General features: G+C 40.6%; 1 protein-coding gene across 3 annotated transcripts in view; it reads right to left on the bottom strand.

The window, feature by feature from the left end:
• The window catches only part of BTBD9 (BTB domain containing 9), a 185,794-nt gene extending 161,686 nt beyond the window's left edge, over window positions 1-24,108 (bottom strand). Inside the window, exons 1-6 of one of the 3 annotated variants that reach the window (XM_063124189.1) lie at window positions 24,068-24,108; window positions 17,634-17,845; window positions 16,321-16,684; window positions 15,084-15,348; window positions 10,710-10,929; window positions 7,627-7,746 (exon numbers count right to left, since the gene is read on the bottom strand). In XM_063124189.1, the coding sequence (XP_062980259.1) occupies window positions 7,627-7,746; window positions 10,710-10,929; window positions 15,084-15,348; window positions 16,321-16,684; window positions 17,634-17,818 (1,154 nt within the window). In that variant the 5' untranslated portion in view covers window positions 17,819-17,845; window positions 24,068-24,108. Of the gene's footprint in view, window positions 1-7,626; window positions 7,747-10,709; window positions 10,930-15,083; window positions 15,349-16,320; window positions 16,685-17,633; window positions 17,846-18,891; window positions 18,968-24,067 lie in introns of those variants that run through there. The other 2 variants (XM_063124191.1, XM_063124188.1) reach the window with 2 other exon arrangements.
• Between the last annotated feature and the right edge of the window lie 3,209 nt (window positions 24,109-27,317).

Below are 27,317 nucleotides of genomic sequence, written 5' to 3'. Positions count from 1 at the left end.
CAGTCATTAAATTATTTGTTCATTTTGCAAATTAAGAAACATTGCTAGGAACGTCCCATATCCTTCAATGTCTGACCACCAATGAAAGCCACCTGAAAGGACATAATCGACTAGGCTCGCACAATCATTGCAGTTTGTTGCAGCTTATTTAAGCCACGATGAGCCGTAGCACCCATGGACAACATCTTGAACATTCAAGTTGCTGCCGCAGCTTGTCAAATCATCCAAACCGAGGGACCGTGCGTTATGCCAGGGATGTTTAATTGTTTTCCCCTTACATATCACACAGTTCCTGGGTTCAGATGGCGTAAAAAGCTTGAATATTCAAAATGACCACCTACTCACACCGCTGTTTGATCATGCAAACCGGTGCAATAATATTTCTCCCTACAGCCATTTCACATTTAGAACTCTAAGGATTCTTCTCTCCCCCACTCCAATCCTTAAAAGGAAATTACTTTATATTTGTTTCTGTGATGGACTTGTCTTCTTTATGGACTTCCAGAACACTCCCTTTACCCCAAACCAAATATAAAAAAGAGCTTAACATTTAATAAAAATAGTAAGCTTTTGTAGAAGGAATATGAACTCAAGATAACATCTCAGTCTAAATATACACACTTATAGAAGACTATTCAATTCATTATCATGCTAATAGGCCAGTTTAATTGTTTTCTCACCAGGTAAATAGTAAATTGCTGGATTTTGTTTAAAACAAAACTCAGGTAACCATAGTATTTGCAAATACTCTTCTATGATCTGTCTTTTATGGCTGCAAGATGACTTGGGAAAGATGGCATTATTTTACCATACAACAGTATTGTTGTTCAGTTTTTAACTAATTACACCACCTTTCATCTCTGAAATCAACCTAGAAATTTAAATGTTAAAACATACTGGGTAATATCCGATATTCACTTCTGTTGGTTCTGTTGTGCAGAAGCAACCACTTGCACAATGGGGCTTTTCCTCTTTTAAAAATATCTGAGGAACAAGCAGAAACACTCATTCAGTGGAATTCCCTTCTGAGAGTTCCGCTGGTCTGCCCCATTGCAGAAATGAGTGTTTGTGCTCATTCTGGATTATTTTCAGAAGTGCAGAAGCCCCTGTTGCACAAGCATTCACTCCCATAAGTTCATGGGCACAATGGGATACTACCCATAACAATAGTTATTTAGTATTTTTATAGCATTGCAATTTTATTTGTTTAAAAAGTTTATGTATGGTATGTTTTAGAGTAAACCCTGCCAAGACAGTGAACAACGAAACTTCAAAAATAATAATAAAAAAACCTTTATAAAATAATGACAAAAATAATGATAAAAATAATGAGAATCACCACAGTTTCACTGGCTACCAGTGTGGTTCCGGGCAGAATTCAAAGTGCTGGATATGACCTATAAAGCCCTATGCAGCTCGGGAACAGATTATTTGAAAAACTCCCTTCTCCCATAAGAGCCTGCCCAGTTCTTAAGATCTTCAGGGGAGGCCCTTCTTTTGAAATTGCTGCCTTCAGAGGTACATTTGCTGGCAACATGAAAGAGGGCTTTCTCAATGGCTGCCCCCAGGCCGTAGAACTCCAAGTGAGGTTCTCTCCCTCTCTGCTGTCCTTCCGCCAGCAGGAAAAGACCTTTTTATTCAAGCAGCCCTTTGGTGTGCAATCGGGTCTATTGGGTTGGATGGGTCAAAGCAGTCCTTCAGATTACTTGAACCCAAAACATTTAGGACTTTTAAGGCCAATAGCAGCATTTTAAACTGGGTGCAGAAATGTACTTGCAACCAGTGTAGCTGCTAAAATGTAGGCATCACATGGTCAAATTGCCTAGCACCTACCAGTAATCACATGGTACTTTTGCATGGTACTTTTGCAGGTAACCCCACATAGAGTGTATTACAATAATCTAGACTGGAGGTTGTTATAACATGGATACCTAAAGCAAGGCCCATCTTATGACCCCAAGGTGGTAAAAAGCATTGCTGGCTACTGCCACCACTTGAGCATTCCTAGATAATGCCAAGACCAGGAGAACTCCCAAACTGCGTACTTGTGGGGAGTACAACCCATCTAGGACCAGTTGCAAGCCTCCATCCGGAGTAGTTGGCTTCCCACAGTACCTCTATCTTGCCTGGATTAAGTTTCAGCTTGCTTGTCCTCATCTATTACAAAACTGCCTCAGTGAGTTATGCCATGAACTGGAGGTGGGGAGTGCAAATCTGTTGGTTCTCTGGCACCTGTTGGAGAACCAATACCATCAACCATGATGTCCTTCTGGGCTATGTGAGAATATAACACAGGCAAGTGAATGAGCCATGATAAAACTTTTGCACAGATATAAAATATTAATGTAGAATAAGACCAGAAAGAGGTTGAACAGTCTATGGAAGGAGAATATTAAATCTGATAAACTTGCTATCACTTTCCTTTCTTTGTCTAATATAGGTCAAAATGAAATATGCAGTGAATCAACAATTAGTACAAACAGCAAAATAATCAGCTCTAATAGCAACATTGTGTGGTAACACAAAGTATTTAATTACAAAAAGCTATTATGAAACATCTACTGTTGATTGCACTAGTGAATTTGTTAATATCTGTTAATAGCTTTGACTTTTTAAAGCAAAATGCAAACCTTGGGAATAGATCCAGTGATACACTTTGGAACTTGCCCAAAGTTGTTGGTTCCTCTGCTGTAAGAAACTTTTATTTTGTTCCCTTTGAGATGGTCTTTGGACTGATTCAATAAAATCTGTTCTATTCTTCCTTGCTATGTGAAGCACAGAGGTAGTTAAGTTGCCAGGGTGGAAATTCACAATTCCTGGCCAAGGGTCTTTAGTCCATTCCAACTATTGATTCTACTTTTTCATTTTTCAGCATTAAAGCAGCAAGTATAAGAAATTGTTCCAGTTTATGTCACATTTTGCCTTCCACATGGGAAAATGGGCAGATTATATTGAAGCTGTCATACACAGTCAGTCATTTAGATCTAGGTGGGCAGAAGGTAGATTAGGATCTACTGATATAGCTGATTTGAAGTAGATCGGCAAGGATTTCTGACTCCCAAATGTTTAACAAAATGACAGCCCTGTCTTAAATTTTACTGCTGAAATAATGAAAGCTGGGGGTTGGGGAGTGGATTTTCTGTGAAAGGACTGTAAGCTCAATTCAGTTCTTACTCAGAACAATTCCTTCACTCAGAATTATTTTATTCAGAATTATTTAATAAGTGCACTTGGCAGATTCTTGGGGTTCTATTAAGAAACACTGTCAGTCCTGCAAGACTGGTGTCTGCCTTGTTTTAGATCATATAATTTACTCAATAATTTTATTTATTTATTGCATTTCTATACCATCCAATAGCTGAAGCTCTCTGAAATTAGCAAATCATAAGATGCAACTTGAGTTACACAGCCACTTATAGAATGAAGATTCAATTACACATCAAGTGCACCAGCTAATCACATACAAACAAAAATCTTTGGTATTTTAAGATGTGCATCCAGTCAACCTAATTACACATCAACCTTATTTGACAATAAGCACAAGCATCCATATTGAATTCTGAATACTGTGTTCACAAGTTCATCCAGAGAAATGGGGAGGTCTGTATGTACAACAGAGTCCTACTAGAAATAAGCCATTCTTCCTTTAAAAAAAAAGTGTATCCTACTTAAAGTGATTTCCCATCCAAAAGACTGATCGTGTCCAAATCCACTTAGTTTCAGAATGCTGCAGCAACAGGCACTTCCATACCATTAACTCTGAATAGGACATTCTTATTTAGATGTATAGCAATCTAATTAATCCTCTGTAGGTAAGATTCGGCATTCCGAAACAGTATCAACATCAGAATATCTGTGTTAATCCTTCAGTTTAACCAGCATTTCTTCACAGAGAATAACAACATTCTTGTAATTCAACACAAACACTCGCAAACAAACAAACCTTCCCTCCCTAAAATATCCTTGTGGTTCCTACTGAAGGAAATACATAAGGACTGTGCATCATGTGAAGAAAACGATATTTGGTTGGACCCGAAGAACTACAAGCTGAAGAAAAATAGCTGCTACAACATCACTCTACAAATGTTTGCAAAGTGCTATGATACAACGATTCTACAGCAATTCTTATGCTTCCATACACACAAGCAGAAGAATATTTTTGATTTAGAAAATGAGTGCAATCCCGAAGAGTCTTTTTGTAAGCAAAAAGTGATGGCAGAGTATATGTGATGGCAGAAAATAATGGGGCAATTAACCTACGATTTGCTATGGCACATAACCAGCATACACTGCTTCTGCTTTGCATAATCAACCTCCTAAATGTGGATCCAAATGCAATGGGATAATCGTAGGTTAATCTAAGAACTAACGCATGAGGGCAAATCCTGGGTTAATTAACCCATGATTTGTCACTGTTATTTTATTTTTTATTTTTTATTTATTACATTTTTATACCGCCCAATAGCCGAAGCTCTCTGGGCGGTTCACAAAAATTAAAACCACAATAAAACAACCAACAGGTTAAAAGCACAATTACAAAATACAGTACAAAAAGCACAACCAGGATAAAACCACACAGCAAAATTGATATAATATTAAAATACAGAGTTAAAACAGTAAGATTTAAATTTAAGTTAAAATTAAGTGTTAAAATATTGAGAGAATAAAAAGGTCTTCAGCTGGCGACGAAAGCAGTACGGCATATATAAACAAATTGTTTTGTCTATCCCATATCTCTGCTGAAATGTACTACACATAAAACGTAATAATAGCATGAACAGTTCAGAAAGTAATTTAGATATTTCAAAAGGCTATTCAAAAATAATCTCAGGTTGTAACAGTGGCTACAATATATTGCAAGTAATGCAGTGAATGACTAATTAGGCCAAAATCAATCTGTTTATTGTGAAATTTCCGGAACACAATTAAATATTAATAAACTAACTAGAATTGTTTGTTCATTGGGTGGAACAAGTTCTTCTAGTATGAATTTGTGGCAATGTTCATACGAAGCTGGTTTGTTTTGTGAAAAGCGTGAGCCCACAAATTAGGAGGAGTGAAGTAGGGAACACAGAACAAAAGCTTATAGCAAAGAATAGCCATATATGTCATGGAAGATATCTTTTGCCCTAGATAAAATTAAATTGAAAGCTTTTGTATACTTTCCTAGAATAATCAGATCTAGATTGCTCTTAACTCACACAGCTGACATTTATATTCAAATAAGTCTAGATTCCAACATACCTCACAATAAGACTACCGTATTTCTTCGATTCTAAGACACACTTTTTCCCCCAAATAAACATCTCTAAAAATTGGGTGCGTCTTAGAATCGATGGCGTCTTAGAATCGAAGAAATACGGTATTGTAACACACTTGATGTGGGGCTACCTGTGTGTGGGCCGAAGATTGTGCAGAACACAACAGCTAGGGTACTCACGGGGACACCTAGCTCTGCCCATATAAAACCAAGTGTTAAAAGAACTGCACTGGCTGCCTGTTAGCTACCGAGCCACGTACAAGGTTATGTTATTATTCTATCAAGCTCCAAACAACTTGGGACCAGGATACCTAGCAGACTGCTTTCCCTTATATACACTGAGATAACATTTATGATCATCACAGGAAGTCCTGCATGTCGTTCCAAAACGAACAGAATGTCATCCCAAAGAACTTCAATGGCAGGCCTTTTCTGTAGCAGCACCCTCCCTCTGGAAAACCCTCCCTCGTGCAGTTCGGGAGGCAGAAAACATAACATCCTTTAAATGCCTCCTGAAAACATATCTTTTCAGACAAGCTTCCCCTGGACTCTAACTTATTCTTTATTTTTATATTTTAACATTTTTAAATCTTGTCTTTTTGTAAGTTATAGTTTTAATTGTAAACTACCCAGAGAGCCTCAGCTACTGGGCAGTATAAAAAGGTTAAAAAAATTAAACAAAATAAAGATGAAAGCAAAGATGTAATCTACCTTGTTGCATGTAGAACTAACCCTATTATACTTCCAAACGCTATATCCACCTGGATGACTAAATTGACTCATTTATTTATTTTACATTTCAATTTATGAGGAAAAGATATGCAAGCAATAACTTCACTCAATATTTTGCAAAATATTTATCTTTCCCTATTTTTAAACTAAAATTTTATTATTTTTTTGAGGCCACTGCTGCTTTGAGTCACTATTCTGAACCCCAAGAGGACTTCAAAGGAAAAAAGCCAAGAACTACATTCCCTGATGACACTAATGTTACTTCTTGAATCTCTCTTGTAGTTTCTACCCTGGAGCTTTTACTTTTCTATACTTGGCCAACCCTGTTACTTTTCTCCTATCTGAATTAGAAAAAGATGTAAAAAATATATATTCTGGAAACCTGAATAGGTACTTGTATGTACCGTAGGAAAAAAGGAGCCCACACACTGCACTGGTTCACAGTAATGACAACCCGTTGGTTTAAAAATTGTTGGGTTGTCATGCACGAGCATGGAAAAGCAGGCACTGTTGCTCCCACAACCCACGATCGGCTCCTTCATAGATCACAAAGTGCAACATGTGAACGCAAACAGCTTGTTGTTGGGTTAAGCACAATGTTGTTTATCCCCTAAATAATCCAATGGTTCAGGTTTGCACATTCATACTCCACAACCTGTGAAGGAGCTGATTGTGGGTTGTGCAGTGAAAGCTGGAATGGCGGGTGGGCTGCAGGCAGCTCACCCGCTCATGCACGACAACCCATTTTTTATTAAACCAATGGGTTGTTATTTACAAAGCCAGGGAATAGGAGGGGAAACAGTAATGTTCTTCAGATCAGAGTTCATCTCACACACTGCCATTTGTCCCAACTGCAATCCCTGTTAACTACAGAAATTTACTGAAGGAGAAAATGACATTTTCATTTAATATTCTGATGCCTAAATTGCAGCTGCTGCGATAATGAAAGAAAAGAAGATACCTTCTACAGGAATAACAAGGTGAAGAAGATAAAAAACATACTCAGTTCTCTGACAAGGCCTAACTTTGATCCTTATTTTAAAGGGAAGTGTTTAAAACAGCTTAAGCTTTTTGCTACTATTATTCCTATAAAAGTAAACTGCAGTTAACTGGTCGTTGCGATTAACTGATTATGGTTAGCTGCTGCGTTTTCAAGGATTTATTTAAGTTTTTAAATAGTCCCTTTTTTATTTTACAGCACCATATTTCCAAAGTTTAGAACCAATATTCATATTTGAGATTATGAAGTACTTACAAAAATAAACTGTTCTCCACACTTTTTACAATACACATACAACTGTATACTAAAGCACTATTGTGTTTTTTGTGCTATAGGATTGAAAGATGACATGAATTTAAAATTAGATGAAAACTGGAACACAAATGATTATGCAGAAGAATACTGGTTGAGAAGCAGGCAGGAGAAAAGGGAGAGAAATTAACATACATTGTTCAACTTGGGGTTACCTGCAGTTCACCACTCATCATCACACTACTATCTCAACCATTGGTTTGTTTTTTTCGAAGTCCCAGTTCCTGAAATTGGGCATCCAACTCTAAGCAACGAAATCAATCGAATTCAGACATAAACATTAACACAAAATTGCATCAAGACAGTCACATTATCCACTAACCTGCAAACACGGGCAGGAAAATACAGCTTTTGCCAAGATCGACAGAGGTATTTGGAGTGATCGATTACACGAATCCAGTCTAGCTCATCCATGGATACCTCAATATAATAGGAGTAAGACCTTTGAACAGGAAATAATTTTTTAAAAATTAAATTATCCATGCATCAACTTCACACAATATACTTTATTTATCTTAGTGGTTGACTATATTAAGGTCACCCAAACTTCACAAGACACCACACTTGAAGTGAATTATACCTTTAGTGGCTATATAAAAATGTGTTAGTTTTTAATGCAACGAAGATTGCAGTTCCCACAGACATTTGCATCACAGGTACAACTCAAACTGAAATATAACTAAGTGCTAAAAATACTCTGAGATCTTTTTAACAGCAACATTCACTATCTCAATAAAACGAAACAGTCTTCTTTGAGACATGACGGAACATTAAAGGCAGACATTTAACACACCTAAATCATAAAAAAGTAATTTGTATTCCTCTTACATAGGCTGAATTTAAACCTTAAGCGCTGTAGTTATTTCTACTACAACATCAGCAAGGAAGAGATTTAGCAGTTAATAAACATCAGCACACAATTAAAGGAGACTGAAAAGGTAAGTTTATTTTGTATTACATCCTCTTTTACATCAGTTTTCCTCAACTACTCTCATATATCATATTGCATCACATGCATCCATCTAATTTTACAAGTTAATCATTCTGCCCTATTAAAAACTTGAGATCCGCAACAGGTGTAGCCTTGTTTCCCTTATGGTATTATAGTAGAAGTTGTTAGTTCATATTCATCAGTTATTATATCTGCTGAAGAAATTCTACCAATATATAGATGTGAAATAGTTTCACACACAAGCACTCAATAGTTCCAAGCACTCAGAAGGACATTTTAATACAACCCTACCAGGCAAAAATAACCACTACATTCCAGAGAAATCCCTCTTGTGGGAGACCTTGGCACTTGGTTGCTAATGGAGGAGAAAGGCTTTACTGGATGATAGGTGCTGTAGTGGCTGAAGTGGTAAACTAGGACTGGGAAGATCCAGGTTCTAGTCTCCACTCTAACATGAAGCTCACTGGGTGACTTTGGGCCAGTCACTGACTCTCAGGCTAACCTACCTTACAGGGTTGTTGTGAGGCCAGGGGGAAGATCATGCACGCCACCTTGGGCTCACTGGAGGAAACGTGGGATATAAATGTTTTTTTTAAAATGACATTTTTGTTAACCACTAAGAAAGGCCTTCTTTGGCTCGATTTCAATATTACAGCATTCTATTTAAAATCACTCCCATCAGAATTATTTATTTATTAGTAATATATATCGTTTAATATAGTAAAATCTCTACAAGGTTTACGTACAAAAATAAAAATAACAGTGGAAAAATACATTAATAATACAACACTAAAATATTTCATCTTTCAACAACAAAACTTAGATCAAGGGAAACAATAAAAAGAGACATTAAAATGAAACAGCATCATGATAACCAATTACAACCATAGTAGTTCAGGAATTAGAAACCTCAAAACTGGATTATTGTAATGCACTCTATATGGGGCTTCCCTTGTGCTTGGTCTGGAAGCTACAGCTGGTGCAGAATGCAGCAGAGAGGCCAGTTAACGTGTCTCTTTCCAACAGCATTACAGCTTTTCTAGAAGAACTATACTGGCTGCCAATAAGTTCCTCCAAGGAAGTTAAGGTGACATACAAAATCCTCCTCCACTCCATTTCTATCCTCACAACAACAACCCTGTGAGGAAGGTTGGGCTGAGAGTCTGTGACTGGCGCAAAGTCACCTAGTGAATTTCCATGGCCGAGTGGGGACTAGAACCCAGATCTCCCAGTCCAACACTCTAGCCACTACACCACACTGGCTCTCCACATGATCCTGAAGTTTACCTTAGGAGAGCTGGTGGCAGAGCATTTAGTGTCTCAACACCTCCCCCACCAATGGATTACATTACCAATTGTCATTAGACCAGCCCCCACAGTTCTGACATTCAGATGTCTTCTTAAGACCCCTCTCTTTATGCAGGCTTTCCTTGAGGTGTGACTCAGACAGATATAGGCTCTGTTCACACATTGCGATGACAAATGGTGGATTAATTAACCCAAACCTTGTTGGGTTGCATGTCACATACAAACTGCTTCCATTTTGCATAATCAACCTCTGATCAGCCTGAAAAAGAACTTTTGCATGATATGCAACCCGGGGCACGATCGTTTTCTTGTGGATCAAATTATGCAAAATTAACTTAAGACCATATCCTATGCTCTATCACAGTGACATGGGTGGTGCACTCATTGACATGGAGAATACATTTTTAAAAATGTCTTTCTGCTCCCATTGAAGTCAATAGAAGTGCAATTCGTTACATCAGGTCTCAGGTTGTTCTAAAGTTGTGCCAAAGATGGAGGTATGGCCATGGATTGAAGGGCTAAAAATACAGTGTTCTTCCCTGTACCATGCCTCAAAACCGTTTCAGCCATTGTACTGTCATATCTGGGGTGTTCTGCCAGCATGCCTGTCATAGTGAGAGTGTTCTGCCAACGTAGCAGGGTTTCCACCAAATCCTGTTGCTCCCTTGGTGGGTATATAATGTGGCTAAGGACACAATGTAGAATTTCTTATATAGTCACTTGAGCTTACACTATTATTTCTCTACCGGCCCTGTACTGAATGCTGCATTTCAATAAACCATTTAACTAGTTGTAATTCCAGTTTTCAGTTTGTGGTCCTTGGTACTGATTCACTACGGAGCAATTTTAGATACAGGTTTCATGAAGCTTCACATATGCTACATAAAGCCACCTTGAGGCCCAGTACTGGGAAAAAGCTGGGATATAAATATTATTATTATTATTATTATTATTATTATTATTATTATTATTATTAGGTAAGCAGCAATTCCAATAATCATTGCCCTGCAAGGAATGATTGTAATTGTAAGTAGATCCACTACAGTAGAATACTGTCCTGGAAAACCAAAAATAAAGCATTTTATTCCATCCCTACCTGTAGTATTCTAAGAGAAGGCCTAGATAGACAAAATAAATGTACTTACCTACTATCACGATCCCATAGTAGTATTCGTATATGGTTGATTATTGATGGCTGACCCAATTTAATTTCAATACCAGACCGGCAGTCATCATCAATGGGATGTCGGGAAAATCCATGATCCAAATCATAGTTCTGCGTATCTCCATCTAACAAAGCAGATTTCAATTCCCCTTTAACCACTTGGGCTCCATATTTCATAGTGGCAATGTTTTCACCTGGTACTAGAAAGAACAGGGATAAGTAAATGTTTTAAATCAAGCTCTTACAGTGCAAAAAAGGGCAAAAGATTTTTATAAAGTGATTTCCCCCCCTCCCCCATGACAAAATGTCTACTGACTAGAACTGATGCCTCTTTTTGTTTTTTGGAAGATTTGCTTATTATCTAAACAGATACAGAGGACACACTCCAATAGATATTAGTGATGACTAAGGATGAAATCCTATGCATATTTAGACAGAAAAATGTCCCACAATTCCCAGCATTACGGAGCCAGCAGTGTTGGCTGGAGAATGCTGGGAGATGTAGGGTTTCTCTCTGTCTAAACATTCATAGGATTGTGCTTTAAATCCATCCAAAAGCAATGAAAAGGAATGGAACAAAGTCATGACTATGGCTAACATCTATTAGACTGTGGCCATACTGTTCCAAAAAGTTTATTACTCATTAATTTTTCATTTATAAAAAGGTGCACAAAATGCTAATTCCTGGAAAATAACATAATCAAATTAAGAAAGTTGAAAAGTATTGACTCAAGAGTATTGACTGCAAATTTTCAGCTTCCTCATGATAACAACAATAGTAAAGGGAAGTAGGGAAAATAGAGGTAAATTACCAAGATATTGAGGATAGAATGCATTTAAAACAACAACCAGTGGATAGTATGAACAGGTAGCTTACCTGTAACTGTGGTTCTTTGAGTGGTCATCTGTGCAGTTACACATATGGGCTCTGTGCCTCGTTTTGGGAACATTATCTAGCTGAAGCAAATTTTTTGGGCAGAAACCCCTCCCCCACCATCTAGTACACGTGTTCTAGCATGTTACCGCCTTCCCTTCAGAGTCCACCAATAGTATAGTCTCAGTACCGAGAGGAAATACTCCTAAGCATCAACCTAACAGGAGATTGACACCGAAGAGGGGATGGTGGGTGGGTTGTGTGACTGCACAGATGACCACTCGAAGAACCATAGTTACAGGTAAGCAACCTGTTCCTCTTCTTCGTGGTCTCTGTGTATCACACATATGGGTGATTAAAAAGCTACGATACTTACCGGAGGTGGGGAGGTGTCACTGCAAAACTGATGACAGCACCGCTCTGCCAAATGAGCAATCACTTAGTGATCGAACACCGATGCTATGTCTTGGAAAAGTGAGAGGCATAGACCACATCGCTGCTCTACATATTTCTGGTAGTGGAACAGCTCCTGCAAATGTAGCTGACGTTGCCATACCTCTCATCAAGTGAGCTCTAACTTCAAAAGTCTGATACTACCTTGGGTAAAAAGGCAAGGTCTGGCCTGAGTACAACTTTATCCATATGAAATATGGTAATCAAACGCAAAGCGCATGATTCCCCTGTCCTTCTTGCTAAGGTTATAGCTACTAAAAAGGCCACTTTCCATGTAAGAAGGCGGAGATCAACTGTAGCTATTGGTTCAAATGGTTTAGTGGATAAAGCATTTAACACTACTGAAAGACTCAATTCTCGTGTTACTGGGTAGAATGGGTACTAAATTCTTGAGACCCTTTAGGAATTGTTTTATAAGCGGCTGAGAAAACAGAGAATTACCATTGATCATTCCTCGATGTGCTGCTATGGACTGATGAGTACTCGGACTGATTTGTACTGTAACCCCTTCTTATACAAATGGTGCAAGAAAAGAAGAATATCTATCACTGAGCAAGAGCTAGCTGAAAAAGAATTTGCTGCAGCAAAAGTAGAAAAAACTGTCCACTTTTGAGCTTTATGTAGGTTTTATTGATGCTGAGAGCACCTCCCTGACTCATGTGGGTCGAGATTCTGTTTTGTGAGTGATAAATTTGTCCGTACGTGGTCATGAGACGCACTTCCTGATATTGGTGGTGTTCTCACCTCTGTAGTAGATGGATCCTCCACGCTGTAAGGTTCAAGATTCATTCTTCTGGGTGGTGGAACCGACTATGATTGCAGGAGATGGGTGGTGGATCCAACCGTGATTGCAGGAGATGAGTGATGCTATCAGAGGCAGTTGGTAGAATTTGCCCTTTGCTAACCGAAGGAGCACAATGAACCATGTCTGTCATGGCCACCATGGTGCAATTAACACGCAGTCTGTATTTGTCCATTACTATCTTCAGCATCATCCTTGTCAAGAGTGGGAATGGTGGAAATAGGTAAAATAGGTAAAATAGGTCTCCCTGACACTTTAGAAGGAACACGTCTCCCAGGGATAATTGGCTTATTCCTGCTCTTGAACAATACAGTTTGCATACTTTGTTCATCAATGCTGCAAACTAGTCCACTGGATGGCCCCACCTCTGAAAGAGTAATCGTATCTATGTTGATAGATGCCATTCGTGCAAGAGGTGAAATGTTGACTGAGGAAGTCTGCCAGGGTGTTCTGGACTCCCGCAATGTTTAAAGCGGTGAGGCGTACGTCCCTGTTGATTGCCACATTTAATATCTTCAATGGGAGTTCTATTAGCGATGGGAACCACGTCCCCCCTTGCTTATGTGCCATATAACTGCTGTACTGTCCATCAAAATTTGGACGTGATAGTCCCTCAGATATAGTTCAAAGGAAAGAGGTGTATTTCGTACTGCTTCTAATCCATGAAGTTGATGTAATAATCGGATTCTGCCTTCAACTATCGGCCTTGAATCTGTAGAGGCCCGCAGTGTTCTCCCCAACCGTGCTGTGATGCATCGGTGGTTAGCATGCAGGTAGGGGATGATTGTTTGAATGGCATGCTGTCTATCAAGTGTGGGAAATGAGTCCACCAACAGAGAGATTGGGCAATACTCTCTGGGATAGTCAAGCAGAAGCACCTGGCATTTCTTGGCCCTTTGAAATTTTTGAATAACCAAGACTTAAGAGGCTGCATACAGAACCTGGCCCAATCCACAACTGAGATGGCTGTCTCAGTGAAGACTTCTTCGGGTATAGCTCAAGCGACAAGTTTGTCTTTTTTTGCTTTCTTCGTAAGCGTTTTAGCTACTGATAAAGCGACCGCCCCATTGTGGGTGGATCTAATCTAGTCACAGATACCACTATGCGAAGCAGCAAGGAGGTCATCGCGGTCGCCATTGTGACCGTGGCGGACACTGGACGTTTAGGCTGTTGGTGGTCAGAAGATTTTGGATGATCTACTGCCTCTAATGTTTTTCTCCAAATTTCAGCTTTAAGCCGGTCTGACCGATGCCGCCTTGTTTGCTTTGAAAATGACTGGCAATGTGGGCAGGTTTTCACCACATGCGATTTGCCCAGACAGATGAGGCACAATGAGTGTCCGTCTGCCACAGGCAACTTGCTGCTACAGCAGATGCACTTGCGGAGCAGGGCTTTTAAGGACATACAAAAAGAAATTTATAGCAAAGTAGATAGATTGGAGATTAAAAAATTTTTTTTACGAAATTACAGAATAGTAGAGAAGAACGAAGAAATAAAGGGATCTCAGCTAGAATAACAAGTAAGGTAGAGAAAGAAACCATCTTTATGAAGAGCAGTTTCCCGAAGAGGCACCAGCTATGGTGGTCGCAAAGGACCTGAGGGGAAGGAGGGAACACACTGGAACATGCATACTAGTTGGTGGGGGAGGGGTTCCTGCCAAAAACATTTACTTCAAATAGAGAATGTTTCCGAAACGAGGCTCAGCTCAGGCACAGAGCCCATACGTATGATGCACAGAGACCACGAAGAAGAACCAATGCTTCTGCAAGAGGAAGTCCTCTCCTCTCCCTTGCAGATTCCTGTGCCACCGAAAAGCCTCTCCTGCAGGGCAGGCATCCTTCTGAACATCACAGACTATGTCACGAGGGGGCTACAATGGGTATGAGAAATCACCCAAAACTGGACTCACACAATGTTCCCATGGCCTACATTATCCAACAGTACTACCAATAATCTGAAGAGGCAAGGAGAACAAATGATGAGTTGCAACAATGGCCTTCCATTCATGCAACCTTTTTTGCTATTCAATCAATTTGCTGGAAACAAATGCGTTACATAGAAAGTATTTCTGATGTCCAAGGGTTAGAATTATGAAATGTCAACAATTACAAGCTACGTATTCCTGCTAGTAAACATTTACTCAGTATCAGAGGTTTTCCTATATTTAACTTTTATTGGCCAACATTTAAAGCCTTGCCTTGCAAGTTGGGAATATTGTGGCTTACTTAACATGCCCCTATAGTTGAGGTCCATGTCTCGACTTTCCGATCGAATTTTAATGGCATCCAAAATGGCATCAGGCGATAGCAATCCAGAAGGCCTTACAACGTTTAAAAGCTCTGTCAAACTCATCAGTGGCAAGCGCACTGCCTGCATAATTTCAGCATGATTTTCCTTGGGGTTGTGTTTACACCAGTTCATCAAGGCTTGGAAAATATCCTTCTCAGGAGCTGCAAATGAATCCCTCAGTACAATGCTGAGAAGAGCTGGCTAAAAAGCAAGAGAAAAAGGTTTATGTAATTATATCAGAATCTGAGATTATAACAGTGAATGCTAACAACAACTGTACTCCCTTGACCTCAATATATGATTGAATTCTAAAAATAAACCATTCTTTATGAACTATACAAATTCTGTTTTACAATAAAGTTAATTCTATGTAGTATCTTGACCTAAATTCTCACAACATCTAACAAAACATAACTCCAAAATGTTTATACCTTCTATAAAAATCTGTGTTTTTTCTAAACCATTCAAAACGTTTTTTTCTAAACCACTCAAGGATCTAAAATTAGATGAATATTCACCATTTTCAGTTCACACCCAAGGTATAACTTCTGAGTATAGTACAACTTTGTAGACACAATTGTTAGCCTATGTGCAAAGTTGATTCCCCCCCAACTATTAATTCTAAACTATTCAGAAGCCTGTACCATAAATAAATAAAACAAGATCTGTGTTGTGCTTAAATCAGGTGTTATACAAAATATATTTTAGAAGGCCGGGCCTAACCCATGGAGAGAAAAATGATCAGTCTTGAAATATTTTAGGGTGGAACATAGAATCATAGTATAGCAAAGTTGGAAGGGGCCTACAAGGCCATCGAGTCCAACCCCCTGCTCAATGCAGGAATCCACAACCAAGGAGTCTCATATTAGCGAGGGAGAATAGAGGGCACACATAGAAGGAAAGTACACTCAATAAGAATCCATGTGTATTTCAATTGAAGGCCCAAAGGAGTTGGACAACTCCCTCCTCTCAAATCTGAGTCTTGGCACTTTCCCAAGGAAACCACAATTGAAATGTCATCCCAGAAATATGGAAGATGGGAATGTAGTCATACATTGCACAGAAATTGTGCTCCATGAATGCTGCACTGTTTTTTGGACACAATCTTCGTATTTCTAACATTTTCACAATCCCAAAGCGATTTTTTTAACTGAAAGCTTAAAACTGACACACCTTAGAAAGCGACAGAAAACCTTCACTGGAGAGCACCTCTTGAGCATTCCTATCCATAAACATGTAGCACATACATGTCAGCTTGGGAAGCAAGTAGAGACTAGCAACATCGTAGGTCATGCAAACATTCTGAATGTTTAGGATGGTGCAAAGATACTCAGAGGTAGAATCCTCCAGTTCTGGGAATCCATATTTATGTGCCAAACTCAAGAAATCTAAAAGGACCTCCTCCTTCTCATCTCTTAATGTTGCACGGCCTGTGTAAATATATTTTAACAACATTGTAAAGGCCTCTGCAGTGGTATCTTGGAGAGGGATTTCTGCTTCAGGCTGAGATTCACGCATTCCACCATATAACAATGCTCTGTACAAATGCAGAGAGAGAAAAAATTGTGAAAAGATTGCATTTTATGAAAAATAAGATATTTCATATAAGCTTTAAAGTAGATAGAATATCATCACCTACCAGTGAAATTCCTGCAATTACAGAACAATTGCAGTTGGTCTTTCCCCATCAGCCCCCCACCCACCCACAGAGCCCATTGAAAATGTTACACAGAGGGCTGTGGAACCCTTCATGAATGGGATGTGCTGTAGTGTGGATGGTTGAGCATGAAAGGGTGATCCCTGAAAACTGAGTGGAGGCATCTGCCATGAACTTCACCCACTGCAGTTGCCTCCACTTTCAGGAATCCCTTCAGACTCTCAACCCCATATGCCATCCAAATACTGCAATTTTTAAGGGACTTAATCAGAAACTACAGTTAAAGTAATTACATCTACCAAAAATAAGTATGTTAAATTTAGTAAGAAAATTAGACTTTTGATTAGACCCTGAATGCTTCTACTGCCAGGAACCGACAAATCTTAGAAATATTACATTTTCGGATAGAGAGAGACAGAGTTGCCTTTCATAACTATGGGAATTACTATATAATTGCATTTCAAAAGAGAAGTGAAGAACAGATAAAATGTGAAATCTCACACCCTGCTACATAATTCTAACTCATGTTTTATAAAAGCGACTCATATTTACATTTCACCACTAATTCACAATAACGATTTTCCCCAGGGACAAGTATGTAGAAATGTGTGAACATCTTACATTTTCATCCTCCTCAAATATAACACATTAATTTGGGATGCCTATGTAATGAAGGTCAAAATACAACAGCATAATAAATCTTTTCATAGTTAAAAACATTGTGCCTTAAGGTGTTCAGAAAGCTCACATGCATTGAACAGATGACATCAGTTTATTAACTTGCTTGCCCAGAAGCTCTAAGCACATCTGATTAAAACCTAGACCTTACCTGAAATACTGGCATCTCGCTGCCAGAATCACTCTGTGTGCAGGAAAACGTTTCTTTTCCACTATAAAGGTAACATCGCTGTACTCCTCCCCATTCATCAGAACACCAACATGATCGGACAGAATATGAACATGGTCAATTTCACCTACTGCTGTGTAAGGACGGAGTGGGTGACTGTTACTCATCTTGTAGGAGAATGGTTTATCCTACACCTATAAAAAGCAGAAGAATATTAAAGAGGTACTCGCCTCTAAAATTAGTTAAAAGTAATATAAACATAAATGAATTTTCATCAAATGACTGATATGAAAGTTACTTTGCTAAAAGGAAGTCCCAATGTAAAGAAAGCAAGTGTCAGAACATAACACTGCCAATCTAACTGCTCCAAATAAACAAGCCCTTATAAAACAAATTACAAGAAACAAAATCATTATGTTGTGGGGTTTCCACACACTCAGCCAACTCACTAATTATAATACTCTGTACAAGTTAAAATTGATTCTGTAACCAGGGCAGATCAATTAAGAACTGTATAGCAGTGCTCAAATTAAATATTGAAATCTACACCAAGAGTTTTCATCCATAATTAGCTGGAATATAAGTATTTATGACCTATTCTCATAGGAGCCTGATTAACTCTCCAAAACTGAGATCACACGGATTTTCAATTATTCATATAGGAAGCCTTTTCAACAAATCATATTTTATAAAGGCAGAGATACTAATAAGCCCTTGAAAAGCTCTACTGGGAAAGTATCTATGCCCAGTGTGCTTTCAGACTGAAGAACCTTTTATTGAAAGATGAACCTTATGCTCTTTACTTGGAAAGCCTAAAAGACCTCTCAAGGGGAGATATAGCATTTGCAGAACATATGCTTTAGCCATTTTGCTAGTTCATGTCACTCATATGGTGCATAATTTGAAGCCACTTTTTAAATTCCCACTCTGGGGGAGATAAAGTTCTGTGCACATTTAAATAAAATATATACTTTTCTATGAGATCTTCCCTATTTGAGAATAAAACCCCAGAATATCCATTTGATTATTTCACTTACACACAACTTATATTTAGGATATTTTATTTATTGCATTTTAATATCACCCAATATTTGAAACTCTATAAATATTTATATTTAGTGCCAGCCTTTCCCAGACTGGCACTCTTTGATCAAGATGTATAAATGAAACAATAAATATGCTCTGTTTAGCAAGTATTTACGCAGCCAGCAAGTATAAGAATTATACGGTCTTAACTTACATTCATCTGCATTGTTAATGTGAACTGTAGCCAAATAAACCCAGGGGTTTTAACAAGTTACAAAGAGACACTGGTTCAAATCTCTCTAGACACTGTGCATATGGAAGCAGAAAACAATGCTCAGGTGTAAGATAAGGTTTCTGAAAGATAAGGCTTCTGGTTACTCAGAAACAAAAACAGCAGTACACATTTTCAAAAACCCATTTTGTAGCTTCAAGAGCTACTGAAAACCCTAACACTTTTTGGCCCTGTTCAGACAACATGCTAAGCCAGTGGTTCCCAACTGGTGGTCCGCATAACCCACCCAGGGGGTACATGACATCATTCACATATTCAGCATTCATTTCTGGAGTCCACTGACAACAAATTTCTACCAAAAGTAAAATATAACACCACTGAGCACCTGCGTGATTTAGTGACTAGCTTCAGAGATTACTTCCCTGCACTTAATCCTGAAAACTCATGGATAAGGAATCCTTTTGAATGTGGTGATGTACAACTAACGACTCTATCTGTGGAAGAGCAAGATGCACTTGTTGACGTGACTTGTGATGATTCATTGAAATCATTTTTCAAAGAATTTAGACTGGACCAATTCTGGGTGAAGGTTTTTCCTGATTATAAGAAGTTAGGTGAAAAAGCTTTGAAACATCTAGTTCCCTTTTGTTCCACTCCATATTCCCTACTCCATATTCCTCCATAGTCTGCAGTACGACTGAGGGTTACCCAAGACATGACCTTTTCAATAGTGGCAACAGGTCTGTAGGGCACTATGGGCCTGTTAAAAAGACAAATTAAACCCTGCCGGTTAAGGCTTTTGGTTACACAGCAGGGTTTAAGGTGTAGTGTGCAATGCGTTTTGCTAAACCCTGGTCACTTTCTAACCCCAGTTGGACCGTCTGCAACAGGGTTAGTGGCTCTAACTGTGGTTCAAAGTGTTGTGTACAACAGCACGGCTTGTGGTTAGTGCTAACCCCAGAGAACCAGTTTTTTGTTCATTTTGCTTTGTTGTTGTTGTAGTTTAATTAATTGTTGTTTGTTTCTATGTTGTTGTTTGATTTATATGTTTTTGTAGTTTAATATGTATTTGGATTTTTAATTTGCAAGCCATCTCTCAGAGCTTTCTGGTTCAAAAGGCAAGGTATACATTTTTAATAGAGGCCACCAGTGAGGGAGGAAGCAGCAGCCAGGCACCTCTCCACCGTGCCTGGGTCCAGCTCCAGCTGAGAGCTCCCTCCCTCCTGCTACCAACTGTCTCTGCAGAGGCCACCAGTGAGGGAGGAAGTAGCAGCCAGGCACCTCTCCACCGTGCCTGGGTCCAGCTCCAGCTGAGAGCCCCTTTCCTCCTGCTATCAACTGTCTCTGCAGAGGCCACCAGTGAGGGAGGAAGCAGCAGCCAGGCACCTCTCCACCGTGCCTGGGTCCAACTCCAGCTGAGAGCCCCCCCTCCTGCTCCCAACTGTCACTGCAGAGGCTACCAGTGAGGGAGGAAGCAGCAGCCAGGCACCTCTCCACCGTGCCTGGCTCCAGCTGAGAGCTCCCTCCCTCCTGCTACCAACTGTCTCTGCAGAGGCCACCAGTGAGGGAGGAAGTAGCAGCCAGGCACTTCTCCACCGTGCCTGGCTCCAGCTCCAGCTGAGAGCCCCTTTCCTCCTGCTATCAACTGTCTCTGCAGAGGCCACCAGTGAGGGAGGAAGTAGCAGCCAGGCACTTCTCCACCGTGCCTGGGTCCAGCTCCAGCTGAGAGCCCCTTTCCTCCTGCTATCAACTGTCTCTGCAGAGGCCACCAGTGAGGGAGGAAGCAGCAGCCAGGCACCTCTCCACCGTGCCTGGGTCCAACTCCAGCTGAGAGCCCCCCCTCCTGCTCCCAACTGTCACTGCAGAGGCTACCAGTGAGGGAGGAAGCAGCAGCCAGGCACCTCTCCACCGTGCCTGGCTCCAGCTCCAGCTGAGAGCTCCCTCCCTCCTGCTACCAACTGTCTCTGCAGAGGCCACCAGTGAGGGAGGAAGCAGCAGCCAGGCACCTCTCCACCGTGCCTGGCTCCAGCTCCAGCTGAGAGCCCCCTCCCTCCTGCTCCCAACTGTCACTGCAGAGGCCACCAGTGAGGGAGGAAGCAGCAGCCAGGCACCTCTCCACCGTGCCTGGCTCCAGCTCTAGCTGAGAGCCCCCTCCCTCCTGCTGTCACCTGTAACTGCTGAACTTTCCAACTAAGATTGTAGTGCCTGAATTTGCTTTCCTTTTCCCCCTCCTCCTCCTCCTCCTCCCTCCCAATCCCCTTTCCTTTTGTGTCATGTCTTTTAGATTGTAAGCCTGTGGGCAGGGACTGTCAAGAAATACTTTTGTAAGCCGCCGTGAGAGCCTTTTTTGGCTGAATGGCGGCATAAAAATCCGACCATGTTGGTCTTGGACCAAGGAGACTTGTAGTTATTGACTATAGTATTTATATCCCACCTTGCTTCAAAGAACTCAAGGCAGCATACATCATTCACCTCCCCCTCCCCCATTTTATCCTCACAACAATCTTGAGAGGTAGGTTAGGCCGAGACAGAATGGCCTAGTTCACATTTATTTAACCCATGGCTTGTTGCCCTACCCAGGGTTTCTCTGGCAGTTGATGGAAACCATGGTTTGTTCACGCAATCCTTTGCCTGTTCCCTCCCTGCATCCCAAAATTGTTTGGACTGACATGTAGAGTGGCTGTGGTATTTTCGCTGCTCTTGCTCATTGCCTCTGTAGCCTGGCGAAACAACCAATGAACAACCCACAGTTCTGGGTTCACAAGTAATGACAAGCCATGGTTTAAACAATAATCCTGAGCCTGTGAGGTTTTATTATTTGCACCATTATTTTTCCTGGCTCATTGAAGACTTTGAACTAAAACTGAGGTACTATTGGACAGGACAACCACATACATACATATATCCCCTTTTTCACCAGCTACACCAACATTTTTGTGTAACTGACCAGAATATGTAGCTATATTTAACCAATGTTAATTACCACCCATGAATTATCTTAAGACTTTTTCTTCTAACTTTAGAAGAGATTAATTTCAATACATCTTTTGTCCATATTGCACTCCAGCATGGAGTTTAAATAGATCTTGCACTGTGTCTACCCATAGGTACACATATATAAACAGCTAATATGACCACTTGGACATCAAAAGGAGACAGCTCAGACAAATTGTTCCATTTAGAGATAGTTGATTATGGTAAGTAAATTATTAGAAATACAGCAAATCAGTTTTATATGTGGAAAACAAGAAACCTGGGCAAGTAACTTAGTACATGGGTGAAACAAAGAAGTTGCCATTGAATACACTACAGTACAGTAAAGTATAATTACTCAACAGAAAATAGTTAAATGCAGGCAGCATTCAATCACATTTACCCAAAGCCAGAAATTGTAATTCTACTTTTATTTCAATGATGGGCTTATATATAACCCTGCGTTACTGACTGTGGAGTGTACTAGGTCAATCATGAATGTAGGATCCCCAGCAAATTCTTAAAATCATCCCACTTTTATTTGGGCTCTCAAAATTGAATCCCAAATACTTTTTGGTAATTCATGCACAAAAAAGAAATCCCTGTAACCAGGGGAAATTCCCCTACTTTGGTTTGCATCCAGTTAGCCCCTCCTGCCGACAGACCAGTTTCCATCAGCAAAACAAGGAAGGGGTGATTTCCCTCTTCTTCCTGTACATGAAGGTGAATTTCTTCTTCCCATGGGAACTGTGACAAGCTAAGCAACTCCAACCCTCCTCAGTCATAGTGAACCAAAAGGGGCAGGAAACTGCATTGCCTTGGTGTGAAGTGTATCCATCCCACACCTGGATACAGAATGCCAACTTAAATGGCTGGGCCAACAAGGGAAAACAGGCCAAGTTCCTCAGCTTTTATAAAAAAAAATACTTGACAATGATTAAGATAAGAAGTTCTTAAAAGATTTGAAATTCAAGTCATACAAGTCAAAGCTATGGGCCTGCAAGTAGCCTTTTAAAATGAGGCCTGGCCTTTTCTAAGGTAAGACGAAACTGGGGTTCTTCTCCACACTATCACCCTAAAATAGATTCCAAAAAGTTCAGAGACAAGGAGTATAGTCAGAGTAATATCTAAGGGGGGAAGGGGGATACACACCAAAATCCATAGTTAGGCAATACCTTTATTAAGACTAAATAAAGTTATCACAAGAGTGGGCAAGTTTTCAAGTTCTACAGGTTAGGTGGTACAAAAAACAGAGGGCAAAGAAACAGAATTTGTGGCAATGGGGTTTGCACTTAAGTCCTTATTCTTGGGCTTTGCTTCATTCCCCATCTCCTGCTTTTTGTACCACCTAGCCTGATGAAGAGTTCTGGAATGCTAACAGTACTTCTAGCAAATGACAAAATTATAAATGCAATCAATGCATAATTTGTAGTATACTTGGTTAGCTGTTGTTTTCAAACATCTAATATTGATTACAAGCCACCTGGACGGGGCTATGCTATTTCTATAACCTGTACAACGGGTGGGCAGAAAGTAGATCTTCAGATGTTTTGGACTTCGACTCCCAGCATTCCTGGCCATTGGCCATGATGGCAGGGGTTTCTGGGAGTTGAAGTACCAAACATCTGGACGGCATCAGGTTGGGGAAGGTTGGCTTAGAGGCCTGTTCACATGACGGGCCCAGAACTAAGCAAACCGTGTCCCACGCCTCGCCTCCTACATAAGACACAGGCTAAAAAAAAAGCTTCAAAACTTCGTGTGAATTGGTGACTACAGAGCCACCGCCAGGAAAAGCACACGAGGGTATTCACACCTACACCCATCTCACACCTTGACGCGAAGGACAGTTAGTTAAGGTAGGTAGTGACCGCCTCGGAATCCTGGTTTGCTGCTGAAGCGACTACTCCCCCCTGCCTGCCTGCCTGCCTTCAAATAAACCCGAGAGAAACGTACATGACCCCATAAGCGACTGACACCCACCCCCTTCGCCAAGCACAGAGAGCACTAAGGGGGTGGGACGCGGGGAGGGAAGGGAAAGGGCAGGGCAGGAGAAGAATGGGGCTAAAATGGCCATTCCCTGCCCCACCCACCCGCAGCCCCAGCCGCGCAAGCGGACCCCTGCGCATAAACCCGCGCAGAGCGAGAGACCCTTTCCAGCCCCTTCCACCTCCACCACCAGACATACCGGCTTGAGCGCTCGAACAGGAACACCCCCCTCCCCGCTCCGCCGGCTGTGGCGTTCCTGCGTCTGCCTGCGCGTTGACGTCACCTAGCAACGGCGGCTCCCGCTGCTCTGCGCGCTGACGTCCATAGTAACGTCAGGGAGGCGGGATAAGATGAATCAGGAAGGCAGAGGTATGAATACCTTGGAGAGGAACATCTCGTAATGTGTACAGGCACTTTCCAAGTGCAGATAGGAGAAGTCATTTTTATATCTCTCCCACTTTTTCTGACTAAACTTGCTGAGGGCGGGGGAGAAGGCTGCGCATGGAATCAATGGAGAAATGCAGGATTTTAATACAGTGTGTCCGCGCCCCTCCATCCCTGCATAAAAGGTACCAAGAAAACAGGACTCCCTGCTCTTACTAACTTAAAAACTTAGTCGTGTGAAACTTCTAAGAACATAAGAAGAGCCATGCTGAATCATACCAAGGGTCCATCTAGTCCAGTGGCCAGCCAGCTGCCCTGGAACCCACAAAAAGCACCCTCCCACCCATGTTCCCCAGCAACTGGTGTAGATAGGCATACTGCCTCTGATACCCTGAGGTAGCATACAGCCATCTGGACTAGAAGTCATTGATAGCCTTCTCCAAGAATGTGTGTAATCCCCATCCAAATTGGTGGTCATCACTACGTTTCTTCTTGTTAGTTTCGGAAGATTTTTAAAAAATAACCCCGGCTGTGCACATTCCAAAGCCCATTATGTCCACATTGCAGGCTGAGTTTGCAGAGGCTGAGAGCGGCTAAGCAGAATTCCGCCCGTCAGAGACCGGACCGGGAGCAGAGATGCAGCTCGGTCAAGCCGGCTGCACGCAACGGCGGGGGGAAGCCTGCCTTCGCTTGGTCCGTTGATTTAGTTGTACCAGGCTCCGTTCATCTGCTTGAGGTCGAGGGCAAAGGCTCGTTCATCTGCCTCCCTGGAGTCCATGGGTAATCTGTCAAATTTTCTTCATTCGTTCTCAAGTAGTACTGCCCAGCTGTAAATTCCATTGAAGTGGATTTAGGATTTCAGTCCAAATTTCCTTCCACTTGAATAATAATTTTCCTTTCTGGAATAAATTTTCCCTCTAGCTTTATACTGAAGTTAAAAACAACAACAAGTTTTATCTACTAGAAATGTGAATCAGGTACAGACAATGACCAACATAACCTTCCTTGCAGGTTAATTCTATAAAGGTGCTTTCAGACAAGGCTTTTAGTGTGCCTCATTGATGGCATTTTACGGTGACGTCTTCAATTTGTAACCCTCCCATTCTCTTGTCACTTCTTCCATAATGTTTCTTACCAAAGAGACACAAGTTATGTGCTATCATAGGCAGTAAGCCTGTGTGCACTAGTTGCTGTGCAACATGGGTGGGAGGGTGCTGTTGCACAATATCCTGTTTGTGGGTCCCTGGTCGACAGCTGTGCTGGACTAGATGGACCTTCAGTCTGATCCACCATGGCACTTATGTTTTCAGCACCCATTGAGGAAGATGGAATAGCTGCACAATGCACTAACATCTGGAAGGGCTATAAGTTTTCAACTATGGCAGGCAGAAATATGCATACGTTCTTGAGTTATGCATGTAAAAAAGGCCTGATCTGTACAGGATTCAAGTTTGTACCATGTGAGCTTTCCACATGACCTATTCATATGATGGTGCTATATAAATAAATAATAATAATAATAATCTGTGGACTAATCAGTAGCCATAGCAGTGTGCAAATACTGCATTCTTCCCTACCTTAGCCTTGAGAAGAGAAGACTGAGGGGAGACATGATAACACTCTTCAAATACTTGAAAGGTTGTCACGCAGAGGAGGGCCATGAGTTCTTCCCAATCCTCCCAGAGTGCAGGACATGGAATAATGGGCTCAAGTTACAGGAAGCCATCTTGACATCAGGAAAAACTTCCTGACTGTAAGAGCAGTATAACAATGGAACCAATTACTTAAGGAGGTTGCGGGCTCTCCCACACTAGAGGCATCAAGAGGCAGCTGGACAGCCATCTGTCAGGAATGCTTTAGGATGGATTCCTGCATTGAGCAGGGGGTTGGACACAATGGCCTTATAGGCACCTTCCAACTCTACTATTCTATGAGCACCTAATCAGATCTGTAGTTTTTGGTAGCCTCCAAATAGCTGCCATCATTACTGAGCCACTTTAAATAACCCCTGGCACTCTGAAACAAAAGTGTAAGATTGGTTCAAGTAACACTATCCATAAATAAATAAAATATTTAAGTTAACAGTTTTCAATTTCTGTGTATAAATATTTCCTTTGGTGTATACAGGAACTCAGTTTTAAAAACACTATGCTGTCCTTTTGCTATTCGCATCTGAAAGTAGTCTACATATTTTGCAGTTTTGGGAAAGTTCTCCCAAGACTATAACATGCTCTACCACCTTAGACTGTGAAATTGTTACACAGCTCTTGGTCTGAGTCATTCCCCTACAGTATTCAACGTCTTCCACAGATAACAGCAAGATACTGATTACCTGAAGGGGGATATGAAGCAAAGAGAGGAAGAAGGAAACTAATTTCCATGTTTGATCATCTCTACTTTTAACTAAATGAGAAGAACTAGTGACACTTATATGGTACCGTATTCTCTGCATGCCTTCTTCAAAATTATGCAGCCTTCTCACTAGTCCCCAAAAAGCAAAGTTGTTTTGCATTAATGATTTCTCTTCCCATTTGTGAATTCTACCCATTATGACAAATACTTTTTAATTGATTTATTTATACATACCCTATGGACTTTCAACAGTATGTTAACTAGTAGAAAGCTTTTCAATTAAGTATTAAAGATGAAAAGTTATCCTGCATTAAGATTCTAAGAACGTTGCTTATATGCATTACCTTTAACTCTCATCCAAATATCAAATCCAAAGATATTTTCAGAAGTCATAATACGAACATAGCCAACAAATTGTGAAGTTTATCACAGATTGCTTTGCCATTTGTAAGTCTAGGATTCAGGGTAGTAATAACACTGCAGCTTCTTAATTTATGTTGTTTCTCTTGGACAACCACTATAGTAATGGTTGGGTTCAATATTATGACAGGTGGTAGTGCTGCAATGTTGCTGATATCTAGATATAACATTTTGATTGGTTGAAGTACTGCGCTCTCGTGGTACCTATGGGAAGTTACTTGCTGCTGTTCCTGAATTGCATAATTTCCCAGTTAATGAGTTTGTGTACGGCTGCTAGCCAAATACAGGATACT

Source organism: Elgaria multicarinata, chromosome 4, assembly GCF_023053635.1.
Source record: "Elgaria multicarinata webbii isolate HBS135686 ecotype San Diego chromosome 4, rElgMul1.1.pri, whole genome shotgun sequence".
Taxonomy (NCBI): domain Eukaryota; kingdom Metazoa; phylum Chordata; class Lepidosauria; order Squamata; family Anguidae; genus Elgaria; species Elgaria multicarinata.
This window is presented reverse-complemented; position numbering and strand designations above follow the sequence as displayed.